General features: G+C 35.3%; 2 protein-coding genes across 2 annotated transcripts; one reads left to right on the plus strand and one right to left on the minus strand.

The window, feature by feature from the left end:
- Window positions 1–955: 955 nt before the first annotated feature.
- On the plus strand, window positions 956–12,284 carry LOC8261901 (ATP-dependent helicase BRM). Its single transcript, XM_015728802.3, has 14 exons — window positions 956–1,700; window positions 2,287–3,627; window positions 3,753–5,081; window positions 5,276–5,388; window positions 5,672–5,759; window positions 5,868–5,954; window positions 6,128–6,220; window positions 6,298–6,381; window positions 6,464–6,667; window positions 7,468–7,710; window positions 7,784–9,340; window positions 9,431–9,964; window positions 10,588–10,839; window positions 11,406–12,284. The coding sequence occupies exons 1-14, from the start codon at window positions 1,536–1,538 to the stop codon at window positions 12,060–12,062; spliced, it is 6,747 nt and encodes a 2,248-aa protein (XP_015584288.2). The 5' UTR covers window positions 956–1,535; the 3' UTR covers window positions 12,063–12,284.
- Window positions 12,285–12,921: 637 nt separating this feature from the next.
- On the minus strand, window positions 12,922–15,193 carry LOC8261902 (ubiquitin-conjugating enzyme E2-23 kDa). Its single transcript, XM_002511837.4, has 6 exons — window positions 14,993–15,193; window positions 14,815–14,894; window positions 14,144–14,258; window positions 13,980–14,032; window positions 13,758–13,886; window positions 12,922–13,261 (listed from the first exon to the last, which is right to left on the minus strand). The coding sequence occupies exons 1-6, from the start codon at window positions 15,034–15,036 to the stop codon at window positions 13,131–13,133; spliced, it is 552 nt and encodes a 183-aa protein (XP_002511883.1). The 5' UTR covers window positions 15,037–15,193; the 3' UTR covers window positions 12,922–13,130.
- Window positions 15,194–18,817: the final 3,624 nt, after the last annotated feature.

Below are 18,817 nucleotides of genomic sequence, written 5' to 3' on the forward strand. Positions count from 1 at the left end.
GCCGAATCCATCAACTTATTTATTTACAAGTCCTGCTTAGTTAATTTTTTTTAATTCTATATATAAAATGCTTGATCCATGGTGATACAACAACCAAACTTTAATTTGAATTAATTAATTATAATTTTTTTGACAGAAATTAGAATTTGTAGATATTGAGGAAAATGATAATTTATTTTACGTTATTAATTTGATAATGCAGTAATTGAAAAGTTCTTGAGTTTTACTTATAACTTTGATGGAATACAAAGAAATCACAATTTATAATATAGTTTAAGAGCCATTAGAACTCTCGCAGGACAATCCCATAATTACCTTCAAACATTTGTTGTCACATTTAGGATCTTAGGTTAGCAATAATAGTACCAAAGTAATTTTCTTTCTCTTTCCGAAATTGAAAACAAAGGAAAAGGAAAAAAATGGTAAAGAAACAATTGGTGGTGGACCTGTCAAACCTTCTGATGCACGCATGAGATTCCTTTATTTAGATATCCTTGCAAGTCTCAACCATTTTTAAATAAATATAAATCTTTTATCATAACATGTTATATTTTTTTCAATTCCATCTTAAAATATTTTATTTTTATCAATTCTTTTACATAATACCTTAAATTATTAATATATTTTCTTTAATTTTTTAAAATTTTATTTTAAAAATAAAATAAAATAATAATTTTTATAATTATAAATTTTCTTTAATTTTAGATTTTCTCACTGTATATTACTATTAAATATTATATTAAAAAGGATAATTATATTTATATTTATATTTATTTTACCAGCACCGGATATTTTTGGCTTCATACATTCGCGGAGAAAAGGGGTACAAACAGTAATTACGAGGAACTACAAGAGTAAATGTCAAAACTACCCCCCTCCTCTGTAAACTTTCTAACCATAGTGGTCAAGTGGACCCCACATCCAACTGCATAAAACGCCATAAAGCTCGTTCATTACCAAACCTCTTTAGAGAGAGAGAGAGATAATTAACCCAAAAAATTTCAAAAAAAAAAAAACCCTAGCGTTTGACTGTGAATTTTTTTTTTTGTAAAAAACAAATAAGAAAAAGAGAAAAAAGGGGAAAAAATGCACAATCCTCCAATCGCGTGACAGCAAGAGAAAGAGAGAGTCGTAGTGAGTCAGTCACTGCTGGAAGAATCGTCGATCTCTTTCTCTTTCTCTCTCTATCTCTTTTTTTCTTCAGATCCATTTTTCGTTTCTACTCCGCAATTATCGTTTTTCTCTCTCATTATTATTTTTTTATAATTTTTAATTTTAAGAGAGAGAAATTTTTACCAAAAATTCATAGAAACCTAGAGAGAAAGGAAGAGGGAAACTACAGCTGTGTTGATATGTGATGAACGTTGGGATCGGAGGGTAAAATTGGTGTTTTGTAAAAATTTTGGAGGGATTTGGCTTTTTCCTTTTCTATTTCATACTCTTTTCTTATTTTCAGCTTCCTGATTTTTCGTGTTTTTTCTTTTCTGCGGGAAATTTAAAAGAATTGGTGGTAATCTTTGGCAATTAAATTTTGTATGCAATCTGGTGGTGGTGGGCCCAGCCGGGTGGGACCGGCTGGGCGTGCGGCGTCCACGTCATCAGCTGCATCACCATCTTCCTCTTCTTCTGCAGCATCACCACAGTTAGGGTTCGATTCCGTACAGCAACACCACCAGCACCAGCAATTAGGTTCTAGGCAGGTAGGGTTTATTTATTAATTTTCTTTTTCTATTTTGATTCTGAACAGAATCTTGATTGATTTTCTGTTAACAAGGTCGTTCTGTTAGTAAGTCATAAATAATTAAAATTATATCCGATGCAGCGATTGCTAAATTTAGTAATTAATGCGGGTGATCAGTTGGTTACACAGTTCAATTTTGATTAAGTGGTAAGTTTAGCTGTAATTATGGATTACTACCCTCTAGTTTGGACTTTAGCAAGCTTAATCACTACAATATGTGGAAAGTCTGCTCGGTATTGCTGATGTTTAGCAATTATGGCCAATCACTTTTCATTATCTGAATTTCAGAGTTTGTTGCGATAAAAAAAAATTGTCTAATTACTTTGATTTTGGAGCTTCCTAATGCTAATTCTTGGAAGTTGGTGAGTTTTTCTCACACTCAGGGTATTCTGAGTGCTAACCTGTCCTTATTAAGTAGTATATATGCATGTCATTTCTTTAAGTATAAAGTTCAAGGACTTCAATAGCTTATTAATGATACTGAAAGGCGGTATCGACCTTTTATCTTAGTAGTATTTTATTTGACATCTCTTTTGCTGGTGCAGGCATTGCAACACCAATTACTTAGAAAACCTGAAGGAAATGAAGCCCTTCTGGCTTATCAAGCTGGTGCTTTTCAAGGAGTCATAGGAGGAAGCAATTTTGCTCCATCTCCAGGTTCAATGCAAATGCCTCAACAGTCCAGGAAATTCTTTGATTTGGCTCAGCAGCAAAATTCCTCCCAGGATGGCCAGAATAGGAATCAAGCTGTCGAGCAACAAGTTCTAAATCCAGTTCATCAAGCGTATCTTCAGTTCGCTTTTCAGCAACAAAAATCAGCCTTGGTCATGCAGTCACAGCAACAAGCTAAAATGGGAATGTTGGGCCCTGCCACTGGTAAGGATCAGGAAATGCGGATGGGAAATTCAAAAATGCAGGAACTCACGTCCATTCAGGCAGCTAGTCAGGCTCAGGCATCATCCTCCAAAAACTCATCTGAGAACTTTACTCGTGGCGAAAAGCAGGTGGAGCAAGGACAACAGCTAGCCCCTGAACAGAGGAATGAGCAAAAGCCTCCAACACAACCCCCTGGCGTTGGACAAGCAATGCCTGCTAATGTTGTAAGGCCTATGCAGGCACCACAGGCTCAGCAAAGCATCCAAAACATGGTGAACAACCAGCTTGCAATGGCTGCTCAGTTTCAAGCAATGCAGGCATGGGCACTTGAACGCAATATTGATCTGTCACTACCTGCAAATGCAAACTTGATGGCACAGCTCATTCCACTCATGCAGTCAAGGATGGCTGCTCAGCAAAAGGCCAATGAAAGCAATGCAGGTGCACAGGCTTCGCCTGTTCCTGTGTCAGTGTCAAAGCATCAAGTTGCTTCTCCACCTGTTGCTAGTGAGAGCTCTCCACATGCTAATTCCTCTAGTGACGTCTCTGGGCAGTCTGGCCCTCCTAAGGCAAGGCAGACTGTTCCATCTGGTCCTTTTGGATCTAGTTCCAATTCAGGGATTGTGAATAGCGCCAACAGCCTTGCAATGCAACAGCTTGCCTTTCAAAACAGAGAGAACCAAGCGCCTCCTAGAACTGGGGTTATACTGGGAAATGGAATGCCTTCTATGCATCCTTCTCAATTATCTGCAAATATGAGCCAAGGTGGAGATCAAAATATGCCTGCAAAAAATGCTATAAATAGCCCAGAAACATTACAAATGCAGCATCTCAAGCAAATGAATCGCTCTTCTCCTCAATCCGCTGGTCTTTCTAATGATGGAGGCTCAAGTAATCACAACTCATCACAAGGGACGCCTTCCGTCCAGATGGCACAAAATCGGGTTGGGTTCACCAAACAACAATTACATGTTCTTAAAGCACAAATACTAGCATTTAGACGATTGAAGGTATGAATCTGTCTCTCAAGTTCTATCTTTTCTTTTTGTCACATTTATTTCTCTCCTCTTCTTTTATAAGCACATATGAAAACTTTAACTGACTTTGTATTTTTAACTCCTGTACTACGTGACAGAAAGGAGAAGGTACACTTCCACAAGAGCTTCTTCGAGCCATTGCTCCACCACCCCTTGAGTTGCAATTGCAGCAGCAATTTCTTCCTGCAGGAGGAAGTAATCAGGACAGATCTGGTGGGAAGATTTTGGAGGACCAAGCAAAGCATCTCGAGTCTAATGAGAAGAACTCTCAAGCAATGCCATCTATGAATGGACAGAATGCTGCAAAAGAGGAAGCTGTGGCTGGAGTGGAGAAACCAACTGTCTCAGCAAGTAATATAGAAGGTCCAACAGCTGTGAAGGACCCTACGACCTCAGTAGCTGTTCGAAAAGAAGAGCAGCAAACTGCTACTTTTCCTGTTAAATCTGACCAGGAGGTGGAACGAAGTCTTCAGAAAACTCCTGTGAGAAGTGATGTTACAGCGGACAAGGGAAAAGCTGTTGCTCCACAGGTTCCTGTGTCTGATGCAGTTCAAGCTAAGAAACCTGCACAAACAAGCGTTGCACCACAGCCAAAAGATGTTGGCTCTGCCAGAAAGTATCATGGACCACTATTTGATTTTCCCTTTTTTACTAGGAAGCATGATTCAATTGGGTCTTCAGGGATGATTAACACTAATAATAATCTAATATTGGCATATGATGTCAAAGATCTTCTTTTTGAGGAAGGCCTGGAAGTGCTCAACAAGAAGAGATCAGAAAATTTGAAGAAAATTAATGGTCTATTGGCTGTGAACTTAGAGAGGAAAAGAATTAGACCAGATCTTGTGTTACGGTTACAAATTGAAGAGAAAAAGCTTAAGCTTCTAGATCTACAGGCACGTCTAAGGGATGAAGTTGATCAACAGCAGCAGGAGATAATGGCAATGCCTGACAGGCCATATCGGAAGTTTGTTCGCTTATGTGAGCGGCAACGGATGGAGCAAGCAAGACAAGTACAGGCCTCTCAGAAAGCCATGAGAGACAAACAATTGAAATCCATCTTCCAATGGCGTAAGAAGCTTCTTGAGGCTCATTGGGGTATCCGAGATGCACGAACTGCTCGCAACAGAGGAGTTGCCAAATACCATGAGAGAATGTTGAGAGAGTTTTCAAAGAGAAAAGATGACGACCGGAATAAAAGAATGGAGGCTTTGAAGAACAATGATGTTGAGAGGTACAGGGAAATGTTGCTGGAGCAGCAGACCAACATCGAAGGTGATGCTGCTGAAAGATATGCTGTTCTCTCATCATTTTTAACTCAGACGGAAGAATATCTTCATAAACTGGGAAGTAAGATAACTGCAGCCAAGAATCAGCAGGAAGTAGAGGAGGCAGCAAATGCTGCAGCAACAGCTGCACGACTGCAGGCATGCTTTTCTGAACTCCCTCTCCCATCTGCACTTTCTTCTCCCTCACTCTCTTTGCTAGCAGCATCTAATTTTTGATTATTCTTTCACAGTCCACATTCTTGTTCGTTATCTGTAAATTTGTTTCCCTGCTCTCCATGCAATGGATGGTTTCAGATTTACTTATCCATTTAGTCTTTTATTTGTTGGTAAAGGGTCTGTCAGAAGAAGAAGTAAGGGTAGCAGCAGCTTGTGCTGGAGAGGAAGTAATGATAAGGAATAGATTTATGGAAATGAATGCACCCAAGGATAGTTCATCTGTTAGCAAGTAAGTTATCTATCTGACTTATGCTGCATATTTACTGTATTTTTAGTAGAGAATTACTGTCCTTTTTCACCATTAAGTGCTAATGGGCTGGTTGGCTCTCTTAATCCAATGGAAATTGTGTATCACCTGATGTATTTATTAATGCTATCTAGGATTTGCACCAAGTCTTCTGAACAGATCTAATATTCTCCCACATTTTCCTCGTAATAAAATCCAAGCATTATTCAAATAGGTGTAAGTGTAACTTCTTTTTTTTTTTTTTGCTCCTTGTGGTGGTCACCAGATACTACAGTCTTGCCCATGCTGTCAATGAGAGGGTCATAAGGCAACCATCCATGTTACGAGCTGGAACTTTACGAGATTATCAGCTTGTAGGTTGCTAATCTTGAGTTATTTCAGTTTATCTTTTCTTGATATTATTCTGTTGCAAATTACTTTCTTAAGCTACTTACTTCTGTGTCCATGTTTGTTCCCTTCAGGTAGGGTTGCAGTGGATGCTTTCTTTGTATAATAACAAATTGAATGGAATTCTAGCAGATGAGATGGGTCTTGGAAAGACTGTACAGGTCACTTTCTTTTTTCTTAGATTTTTTGCTTCTTTGGTTGCAGATCTTTTTGGGATTTGATTTTTTTCTTCTACAAATGCTGGTTGCAATCCTTTTGTAATAATTCATGGATTACACAATACATATCTCTTTACACGCTTGTGCTGTTCTTAATGCTTCCTTTTTCATGGCAGGTGATGGCATTGATTGCTTATCTGATGGAATTCAAAGGAAACTATGGCCCACATCTTATAATTGTTCCTAATGCTGTTTTAGTAAATTGGAAGGTGCGTTACATTTTGGTTGTATATTGGTTTGTTTATTCTATTGTTTTCTACCATGTCTAATTGAATTTACGCTGCAGAGTGAGTTACATAACTGGCTGCCATCTGTATCATGCATTTACTATGTCGGCAGCAAAGATCAACGGTCAAAACTATTTTCCCAAGTAAGAATAACATGTGCATTTGTTATTCGATCTTTTGGGTTACTTATGAACTGCTGAAGTTTCTTTTACTTTTACTCCGTAGGAGGTTTCGGCTATGAAGTTTAATGTTCTCGTAACAACGTATGAATTTATAATGTATGATCGATCAAAACTTTCTAAAGTGGACTGGAAGTACATCATAATTGATGAAGCACAGAGAATGAAAGACAGGGAATCAGTTTTAGCCCGTGATCTTGACAGATATCGCTGCCAGAGGCGCTTACTTCTCACAGGGACACCATTACAGGTCCGTTAGAAAACAGCCCATTTTTAGAAATTATTCCAGAACGATCACTTATGCACCGAAAGGGTTATCAACTATGCTGACTTTATTTGTTCAACTGAACTTAACTGCTGACATGTGTTTGGATGTATGGCTCTGTTATACTCTATAAAAGACATTGATAAACTATTCATGCCTTGGCTCATGTACTTTTGAAAAAGTAAAGAATGGGTAATACCAGTATGCATGAGAAAAAAAGATCCGAAAAACTTAGTAATATTATTTATTCACCAACCAAAGTTTGCCAGGTAAGGTTAAAAAACTTTATACTGCTCTTATTTCATGTAAGCATTCCTGATATTGAGATTTGCAAATGCTGTCTGTGTGCTGGGGTGGGATAATTGGGCAATAAGATGTGATATATGCATTTCATATTCCATCTTATAACCCTACACAATTGGAACAGAAAATAATACCTGCCTCAAATCCTGTTGCATCTAGTTACGTCTATCTGCTTGCTCTTTATTCTGTTATTAAGTGCTTTTCTTACTGAAGTGGATGCTGATAGATATAATTTTGTGTTTATGAAGTGGATGCTGGATGCAGTATGCAGATGGGAATGAAATAGTTGATTTATTGTCTATTGAAAATGATTCTAATGATACCCTATGAGAAAATTAAGGCATAAATCCAATGTTTTAACATCTTTCATAGGCATAAAGTTGACGTTTTAACATCCTGCATGTTTGAATTGTGATTAATGACTTGGAATGAAAAGCTCACTTGAGAGATGTGTTTAACATGGACCAATTTTTGCTCTGCAGAATGATTTGAAGGAGCTTTGGTCTCTTTTAAATCTACTTCTACCAGAAGTATTTGACAATCGGAAAGCATTTCATGATTGGTTCTCAAAACCCTTTCAAAAGGAAGGTCCTCCACATGATGCAGAGGATGACTGGTTGGAAACTGAAAAGAAGGTTATAATCATTCACCGACTTCATCAAATTCTGGAGCCTTTTATGCTTAGACGGCGTGTTGAAGATGTGGAAGGTTCACTTCCACCCAAGGTATTATATGATGCTGTCACAGTTGATCATCTCTTTCTATCTGGTTGATTTTAATATCAGCACTTGTTTGCAGGTTTCCATTGTTTTGAGATGTAGAATGTCTGCTATTCAAAGTGCTGTATATGATTGGATCAAATCTACTGGTACTCTTCGAGTTGATCCTGAAGATGAGAAGCGCAGGGCCCAAAAAAATCCAATTTACCAGCCTAAGGTGTACAAAACTTTAAATAACAGATGTATGGAGCTCCGGAAAGCTTGCAATCATCCTCTGCTTAATTATCCATATTTTAATGATTTCTCCAAGGATTTCCTTGTTAGATCTTGTGGGAAATTGTGGATTCTGGACAGGATCCTTATAAAACTTCAAAGAACAGGGCATCGGGTACTACTCTTTAGTACCATGACTAAGCTCCTTGATATATTAGAGGAATACTTGCAATGGAGAAGACTGGTCTACAGAAGGATTGATGGAACAACCAGCCTGGAAGATCGTGAATCAGCTATTGTGGACTTTAACAGCCCTGATTCTGATTGCTTTATTTTCTTGCTCAGTATTCGTGCAGCTGGTAGGGGTCTTAATCTACAGTCTGCTGACACGGTTATCATATATGATCCTGATCCTAACCCTAAAAATGAGGAGCAGGCAGTGGCTAGAGCCCACCGAATTGGACAGAAGAGGGAAGTGAAAGTTATTTATATGGAAGCAGTTGTTGACAAAATTTCTAGCCATCAGAAAGAAGATGAATTAAGAAGTGGGGGCACAATTGATCTGGAAGATGACCTTGCTGGGAAGGATCGGTACATGGGATCTATCGAGAGCCTCATAAGGAATAATATTCAACAATATAAGATTGATATGGCTGATGAGGTTATCAATGCTGGTCGCTTTGACCAAAGGACAACACACGAAGAGAGACGAATGACATTGGAGACATTATTACATGATGAAGAGCGATATCAAGAAACTGTCCATAATGTTCCATCACTTCAGGAGGTAAATCGCATGATAGCCAGGAGTGAAGATGAAGTTGAATTATTTGATCAGATGGATGAAGACCTGGACTGGACTGAGGAGATGACAAGCTATGACCAGGTACCTAAGTGGCTTCGAGCCAGTACTAGAGATGTGAATGCTGCCATAGCCAATTTATCGAAGAAACCATCAAAGAATATCTTGTATGCTAGCAGTGTGGGTATGGAATCTAGTGAAGTGGAAACTGAAAGGAAAAGGGGGCGGCCTAAGGGGAAAAAATCTCCTAATTACAAGGAAGTTGATGACGATAATGGGGAATACTCAGAGGCCAGCTCTGATGAGAGAAATGGATATTGTGCACATGAAGAAGAGGGAGAAATTCGAGAATTTGAAGATGATGAATCTAGTGGTGCTGTTGGGGCACCTCCCATCAATAAGGACCAATCAGAAGATGATGGTCCAACATGTGATGGTGGGTATGAGTATCCCCGGGCTTCGACAAGTGCTAGAGATAATCATATACTAGAAGAAGCTGGTTCTTCTGGATCCTCTTCTGATAATCGAAGAATTACAAGAATTGTGTCTCCTGTTTCTTCGCAGAAATTTGGTTCCCTTTCTGCATTAGATGCCAGACCAGGTTCTATTTCTAAAAAGCTGGTGTGTTACTCCTCTTATACTGATCTTATACTATCAAATTCGTTGGGTTTTTGCTATCTATTCATTTCATATGTTTTTTTATTTTTCCAGCCTGATGAATTGGAGGAAGGTGAAATTGCCGTATCAGGAGATTCTCACCTGGATCATCAGCAATCTGGAAGTTGGATTCATGATCGCGAAGAAGGAGAAGATGAGCAGGTTCTGCAACCTAAGATAAAACGAAAACGTAGTATTCGGCTTCGACCTCGCCACACCATGGAAAGGCCAGATGAGAAGTCTGGCATTGAGGTACAGCGCGGAGATGCATGTTTGTTGCCGTTCCAAGGAGACCATAAATATCAAGCACAGCTGAGAACTGATGCTGAGATGAAAGGATTTGGAGAGCCTAATCCTTCCAGGCATGATCAGAGTGATTCCTCCAAAAACAGGAGAACCATACCGTCAAGGAGAATAGCTAATACTTCAAAATTGCATGCTTCACCTAAATCTAGCAGATTACATATGCAGGCTGCTCCTCCAGAAGATGCTGCTGAACATTCCAGAGAGAGTTGGGATGGAAAAGTTACAAATGCAAGTGGGAGTTCAGTGCTGGGCTCTAAGATGTCAGATGTCATCCAGAGAAGGGTATGTATCATTATATTGAGATGATATTCTGGCAATGCATCATTATATTGGGACTGTAGTTTGGCAATCTTACAGTTGACATCATTATTCTTTGTTATTTATCTTTATAAATTCTGTTTGATTCATCTGCTTGTAGCAACCCAAATAAGGTAGAAGTTGGACAGCTGTTATCTAGCTCTTTAAATTTGCCTGATGCTATTTTCTCACTCTGTCTGTGTGCACGCCCCCTATAAAGTGGGATAAATTTTTGGTGTTGATTTTGTTAAGAATTTAGAGCAGTGTTGCACCATCAGCCTGTCCACCTATTTTCTTGCATACTCTTGCTTCTTATATCCATTTTCTGTGAATTTGTCACTTGAGGAATGTCATACTCATGATAGGGAGCCTTTTCCCTCTGTTCTGTATTATTTGTATGTCTTTGTTTTATTAACTTATTGGTTGTGCTTGAATTACTGGGATATGCATTTATAATTGGAGTGGTGATTTTATGAATGTTAGAGGTGTTTCTGTGACCAAGTTTAGGGAGTGATTATCTGATACGCATTCTTTGGTGACCGAGCTTTCATTCTCTTCTTTTTATCTTTGTATTAGTTTGGTCTATTTACAAGTTCTCATGTTTGCAGTGTAAGAATGTTATTAGCAAGCTCCAAAGAAGAATAGACAAGGAAGGTCAACATATTGTGCCTGTCCTAACTGATCTATGGAAGAGAATGGAAAGTTCTGGTTACATGAGTGGTGCTGGAAATAATCTTTTGGATTTGCGGAAAATTGAAACACGAGTTGACAGATTAGAGTATAATGGCGTAATGGAGCTTGTGGTTGACGTGCAATTTATGCTAAAGGGTGCAATGCAATTCTATACCTTCTCACATGAGGTATGATTGCTCATTAAAATTCTGCATTTTAAATCACATTGACAAATATTTTCAGTTATTGTCTTTTTGGAGAATGCTATATGAGATTGTTTCTGGAAGCAACTAATCAGAAGCATGGATAAGCTTTCTTCTATGGGTCTGGAATCTTGTTGGTCTTGTTACAACAGAAACTGTAGCTGATTTAAAAAAATTTGTCAGTGTCAAAACACTTGTAGAGTAGTCAAATTATGCAAGTGTCCATGGGTCTGATTATATAAAATATTGCACAAAATTGCACTAGGAATTATGCAGTGATTTGCTTAGGATTCTTGTCTTGATTTAAATAATTTCTGTGATAAGGTGCCAAATTTAATTCTTCTACCTGTAGCTTCCTGACTTCTCCTGTAAATAAAGTTCCAAATTTCTTTCTGTTGTTTGCATCAGTTCATGAATTTCCGATGGTCACCGATGGAATTCTGTAATTTTGCATCTGTTACATGCATGTATTATTGCTTTAATGCCTGTTGTTTTTGGTAACGGCTAAACAATCATGGTTGGAATCTAAAGGCCTATTTTTCATCATGCAGGCTAGATCTGAAGCAAGGAAAGTGCATGATCTCTTTTTTGATATCTTGAAGATTGCATTTCCAGACACAGATTTCCGAGAAGCCAGAAATGCACTCTCTTTTTCTAATCCACTATCTACCTCCAGTTCTGCTCCATCTCCACGACAGGCAGCTGTAGGCCAAAGCAAGAGACACAGGTTAATAAATGAGGTAGAACCAGACAATGGGTCCGCCCATAAGCCAATCCAACGAGGTTCAATTCCTAGTGGTGATGATACGAGGGTCAAAGTCCACTTGCCAAAGGAAACGAGGCATGGGACTGGAAGTGGTAGTACCCGGGAACAGTATCAGCAGGATGATTCTCCATTGCACCCAGGGGAGTTGGTTATCTGCAAGAAGAAGAGGAAAGACAGGGACAAGTCGATGGCAAAGTCGAGGCCTGGATCAAGTGGTCCAGTCTCTCCACCTAGCATGGCTAGGACTATCACAAGTCCGGTTCAAGGTTCAGCCTCCAGGGAAACAAGAATGTCCCAGCAGAATCCCCATCAGCAAGGGTGGGGTAACCAACCTCAACCAGCAAATAATGGTCGTGGCGGCGGCGGTGGGAGTGTTGGTTGGGCAAATCCGGTGAAGAGATTGAGGACAGATGCTGGTAAAAGGAGGCCGAGCCATTTATAATTTTTGTTTTAAGGATAGTGTATAACGGCAGAAAAAAGAAAGAAAGAAAAAAAAAAAAGAAATGCTGCTGTGCAGTCGAGCTGAAGAGTGCATTAGTGGCCTGTAGCAAATTCAGTTAGCCATACTGTTAATATAGTTTAGGTCATTAATCGTCCATTGTATACCGCTCCTTCCGTTATTTTCAGAAATCCAATAGCTTTTCACTTCTGCGTCATGCAGTCATACTATGCTTCTTTTAGTCCTTTTTTTGTTTTTCCTCTTGAATTATTCAGGCAATTAGACTATGGGTTTATAATTCAAATACCTATTTCGTCATTCAATTTGAAACTCTCGATTATCCAATAAATGCCTAAAATTTTCGAAAATAAGTTCCAAGACCTCTAATTAATTTCTCACTTTATAAAAAATGAATTTATGCCTTCTCTTTTAATTTACCACATTAAAATGCCAACCGTATTTACTGTTTAAAAAAGAAAGGAAAAAGTTGAAATAGCATTATTTTAGAAATCGAAGGTGGTAATTTCTGTAATTGCAGAAGCGAATCCAAGCCCACAAATTCTACCGAAGGCACTAATTTCTCCTCTATAATAACGAGTCTCTTCCAACGCCAGTGGTTGTATATACCTAGCGAAAATATACAGGCCTCAATTATGGATTTTACTTCCTGATTTCACTCATCAACATGCTACCATTTTGAAATACTGCGCAAATACTGATATCTCAAGACAGACAGATCGTAAACGCTAGGGTATGTCTCATTCTATGATTTATCATTCCAAGAGCACCAGCAGCACCATGACAATGGCATTATAGCAGAGGAAAAAATATATATCAGACACCTATCATTATAATGTTAGGATCAGCTTAATAATTACTAATTTTTACCATTACATGGAACAATGTCAAATAACATGAAGCAATGATACATTTATTTACAAAGGAAAGTAAAAGAGAGGCTTCTTTTTCTGCCCAATACATAACTTCATTTTTGTGATCTGGGGTGATTTCACAAAAGCTAAAAACATCATTTACACAAAACAACAGCTCCAGATGATCAGCCATGAACCACTAAGGATCAGCCTGGCCTGCCATTTCCTCATCTTGAGAATCATACTCATCATCACTCACCTCCTCATCACTGGATTTTTCTTCTGTGGCAGCCCCTATGTCCTCTGGCTTGGCATATTTCTCACAGTATTCTGTTTGATTAGCCAACAAAAGAAGGGGTAATGTTATACTGGCAGAAGCTGCATTAAATTGCGCGGACCATTAATTTGTTTGGATTTAAGATCTATCTAGTGCCCTTTTTGGTTCTCAGCTGCCATTATTTGAAGAACATGAAAACAAACAAAGAAACAAAGCTCTAAGCAAGTACACAACCTGTATGATGCTTTCTACTTATTGTAGTGTAATATTCTTATTAAAGTCTTTTTATCAATATTATATTACAAATTCTGATAATTACAAAATCACTTATAATGACTGTATTATTAAACAAAAGTAAAACAAAACATGAATCTACTGAGACCCCTATATGTCGTACACAAAATTAATAAAAAGTTCAATTGGTCTATACGCGTGGACACACTAAATGATTAGGATAGTTCAATTAGCAAAATTAAAAAACTTCTATCATGGTTTTGCATTAGGAAAAATGCCTAGTCAGAAATTTAGAACTCAAAAAAGGATAGATACCTTTGACTCTCTGTTCATAAGCAGGACGGTCACGCATCATCAGAGCTGCAGCCTCTCCATTTAATGGGTCTGATGGGTTAGGATACAGAAGAAGCTGTGGTAGAAATACTTCAAACACATTTACCAAATCTGGAGACATGTACATCAAATGGTAAGGAAATATAGATCTCAAAGTTGCATCTCTCAGTATTTATTTCAAAAAGACATAGCGAGATTTTTTACCGAACATGGGACTCCATGTCTGATTGATAACATCTAAACAAACTGAGCCAGACCTGAAAACGATGTCAACGAAGATATTTAGCTTCACACACCATTGTTCCTTAAAGCAGAAATATGGTGATAAACTAAATAGTGAACAGCACTTTTAATATTTGATTACCCACATTTCATCGACATTTGGATGGTAGATCTTGTTAACAAAACCAATCGAGGGAGATTTATAAGGATAAGCATCTGGAAGCTCAACTCTTATCCTCCACACACCTCCATGATAAGGACCTGCCATAAGCCATCACATGGAAGATAAAGAGTATTACAATGCTTATTTCTCCGAGAATTAAATGCATCCAATTGCAATTTACTATTCAAGTTGTTAAAAAGAAGCCACTGCCAACAATAAGTTCTAAAAAGAATAACAGTAAATGCAAAATGAAAAACAAGAGCAGCTTAAAATGCAAAAATGAAAAACAAGCAGCTTCAAATAAACTTCTTTCCAAGATCAAAAGGGCCACTATGTAACAATTTAGAATCTACAATCTGCATAAACAAATGTAACAAAAACTAAAAAGCAATCCATAAATCAAACTAGCTAGAAAAAAATTGTTACTGAATAACTAATCATATGATTTAAGACCTGAAGATTGTTATAACAACTAAAATCTTATTAAATAAATCTCAATACTGTATCTTCCCTCTCCAACAACTTTAGATATTTAACATAGCTAAATCAAGAAAATTCAAATAAAAGAAAGACCCAGAAAATCAATCCCCTTGATTAAACCTCAAGGAAGTAAAAAGAAACAAAAAAGAAACGGATATGGAAAATAAAGATTACTGTCATTGGGTCCATGGAAATGAACATAGAACTCTTGCATGCCATCATTGATCATCTCAACTTTGTAATCACTCATCATCCTAAACAAACCCATAAATAAAACCCTCGTAAGAAAAATTAAAGAAAACTACAGGGGAGATTGAAAAGGGGAGAAAGAAGATGAGAAAAGAATATTAACAATTTCATCAAGTCCATCTCTCTGCGTTTGCTTGGGGAAGACATGGTTTATGATTTTCCTTCTTCAAAGTTTCTTTCTTTCTTCTTTCTCACAGATTCAAAGAGAAAAGATTTTAGTTTTCTTGTCCCACTGAGAGAAGCAACGACAGTTTCGACATAAACCTGTTGTAATAATATAAAACTGGTAATAACTCAGAGATAATAAAATACCGACATCTTTTTTTGTTTATTTATATTTTCATAAAACAGAAATAAAATAAAAACTGCATTATCCATAATGATAACACATTTCATCAGTAGTTTGGTGTCCTTCATTACCTAAAATAAATTTAAACTTGCACTTATTGTAACAAACAAGAAATCATTTAATATTGTCTTGCAATTATTGGTTTGATATTCTAATTACGGTTTCGCATTCATAAATTAGTAATCTATTATTTATTTGCAATTTTATGTTATTGCTGTTGTTTGTTAATTCTTTTTTAATATTAGTTTTTGCAAGTAATGCATTGAACACTTTCAAGATTCTTCCTCCTTGGACACAGTGATATATTTTTTATTAAGTCCCTGAATTTGCAAGTATTGTCAAGATTCCCACAATGAGTGGACCCCTTTTTTTTTTTTTATAAACTAGCAAATATAGAAACATTTTTTTTTATGGAAACAAATAGTATAAATTAAAAACAATGACAAAATATAAAATTAAATTATTTAACATAAACCATATATTCAATTTAAATTTATTGACATCAATAATTTAATAGCCACAGTTCCTTCTATATGCATCGGTTGCTTGTGATAATTCGATTAGGACAGTTCAATTAGCAAAATTAAAAAATAATCGTACAATTTAATTATTTTATGATTTTAGATAATCCGATAATATTAGAAAACTTTCTGAAATCAACTGATTAAATAGTAATTAATTTACAAGATTAAGATTTTCAGGGGTTTAAGATTAATTCATTAATCAGCAGAGCTCATGATAGACTATAAAAATAGAGGCGTAATGGAGCTCAACTAGAAATATGCAAATGGGAGAAGAAAGTTCACTGTATCCTCCAAGCATTCTTGACCAAGAAACAGAATGTGGAATATATATACAGAGACAGAGAGAAGGATTTGAACTTCTGTCAGGATGTTAAGTCACTGGTGGAGTCTTGTCGGAAATCCAACGAGTGGACGGCCAAGATTTTGGTAAAAAAATACAAGTTACAAATTACAAGTTGATGTTTTTGACAATTACTTCCCTTTTTTTTTTTTTTTTCTTTTTCTTTTTCTAAAAAGAATTATTATGGAAGGTGATGAGTGGGTGAAGGACAATTTTCAGTTCTCAAAATGATTCTTTCATCTTTCTATACTCACATTATTAATACCCTTTTAATTATTTTAGCCCATTTATTCATTTAGTGCTGCTAATGTTGCTTTTTATGTTACTCTCACATTCAATCAAAGTTATTGTCACCCATTAGAGAAAATAAATGATGTAATTTTATTTTATTTTTATAGAATGAAGAATCTCATTTTATTACTATAAATTAGAAATTTTATTAATATAAGTAAAAAATAAGAGAAATGATAAGATAATTTCCAAAAATATATTATCTTATAAGTAAATGAAAAAGAAAATTCTTATTATTGTTAATATTTTAAGTTGAAAAAAATAATCCATTTAACTTATCTTTGCAATAAAACTAAAATCTTAAAGGAAAAGTATAGTTTGGAATAAGCGCATGTTGTGCTTAGTGTATGTCTTGGCACATATTGCGCCAGATAATGCTTACTCAGACCCTTCATTTGCCAATATAATAACTCACTCTCTTACCCTCTATATAATATGAAAACTCAATTAGATTCGCGATATATATATATATATATATATATATATATATATATATATATATATTTTCTTTAACAAACAAAATGATAAGTAAATTTAACTGAATTGGTAACAATTTTTATTTTTTGAAATAGAAGTTTAGAGTTTAATATTTTCCTCAATTTTTATAAAATTCACTTGTGATATTCATAGTAGTCCATTTAAAAATTCTTTTTTTTTTCATTATTTTATACCAATAATCAACATATACTAATTATGTTATTTAATAAATAAAATAAAAACTATATATATATATATACACAACCCAAATTTGTTTTGACCCTTTTACCACTTATCTCTGATAAACTTGTTGGTACAATAAAACAGAGGTGGGTAAAGAGAAAGCAGACATAATTGACTTGAATGGAACCGAAAGGAAAAAAAATTGGCAGATGTTTCGTGTTATTGTTGGCAGGTGTAATGCATTGCATTAGGTTCTAAAAAGCAGGAAGCCATCTATCTGGGTCCTAATCTTATTTTTAACATGTCACATGCCTAACAGTTTGCTTCGAAATTCTTTAAAATCCATTAAAAAAAAAAAAAAACAGGTGGGTTTCTCAATCTTCACATATATGCATGCATGCATGCATCTCGCGGTCTTGCTTTTGCCACCTTCTTTCTACTGGGAATCAAAATCTTCATTTGACAGTGTCAGGGCAGCACAAGTTATATTATAAATTAATCATACGTATTTACAAACAAATTAAGCCCCTTTATAATAAATATTAATAATTTATATTGAATCCTGCAATATATAAATAAATAAAATACCAATTGAATCAATTCTAAAATTATTTGACGCTTCTTCTCAAAAAATAAAGTGACAGTCCATATGAAATATTTGGCGGGTTGTATTTTATGCAAGAATAAAACAAGAGTATGTTAGTGATGTAGTTTTAGTACCGCTCGATAAATTTAATTTCACTGTATCATTCTATTGTAGTGATAGATTGATATATTTATGAGTGCTCATATTGACTATGCAAATGTTATATTTGTAATGGATGGGTGGAGGCAAAAGTATGGATGCTCATAAAACAATGTTGGATTGTAAATGATTCATATATATGCTTTGTTTTAAGCAATAACACTCGTGATTTTTTAATTTTAAAAAAAAATTAATGGCAGATAAAAAAATTTTGACCGTGATATCGAATCATAATAAGATGGATATCGATAATTATAAACTGAGTTTGGATGAGTTTGAAATTAAATTCTAATATTTGTGTTGAATTCGGATTAGGTTCAAATTTGAATACTCACATGTCCGCTATCCGAATTTGAATATATAAATTTAAATGGATATAGCCGATACCCATATATTCAATACCATTTAAATGACAAACTTATATATATTGTGTAAAATAAAATGATAAGAAAAATTATAATTTTTATTTTTCATTTAAAATTATATGATTTAGATTTTATAATTTTGTAAGTTTTATTAATTATTGTTGATATTTTTTAAAATTTAATTATTATAAATAAATTTATAAACATATATTTATTTAATTATATGTATGTACAGGTATTTAATAAATAGAGTATTCATTATCTATTTAAATATTCATAAAATTTATTTAATAACTATTATTTATTAAATAAATTTTTATCGAATTTAGATAGTATTCAGATTTAAAACGGATTTAAAAAATAAAGGTAATTTTAAAACAAACTTAGACATGTGTTATAGTATATATATTCTAATTGGATTCGGATATTTTTAAATAGGCGAGTACCTTATCCGTTACAATTTCAAAATTTAATGGAGTTGTAATAATTTATAAAAATTATACTAATATAATTTTTGACTTAAAAATAGAATAAAATTCATGTTATAAAGCGTCCAACTGGCTCATTAAGAGAAAAGACTAAAAATTGAATCTATTCGAGTAGTTCATAGATCATAGATTAAAGTTACCAAAAGATTTCCAAGCCAAAAATATT

The sequence above is a fragment of the Ricinus communis genome, chromosome 1, assembly GCF_019578655.1.
Source record: "Ricinus communis isolate WT05 ecotype wild-type chromosome 1, ASM1957865v1, whole genome shotgun sequence".
Taxonomy (NCBI): domain Eukaryota; kingdom Viridiplantae; phylum Streptophyta; class Magnoliopsida; order Malpighiales; family Euphorbiaceae; genus Ricinus; species Ricinus communis.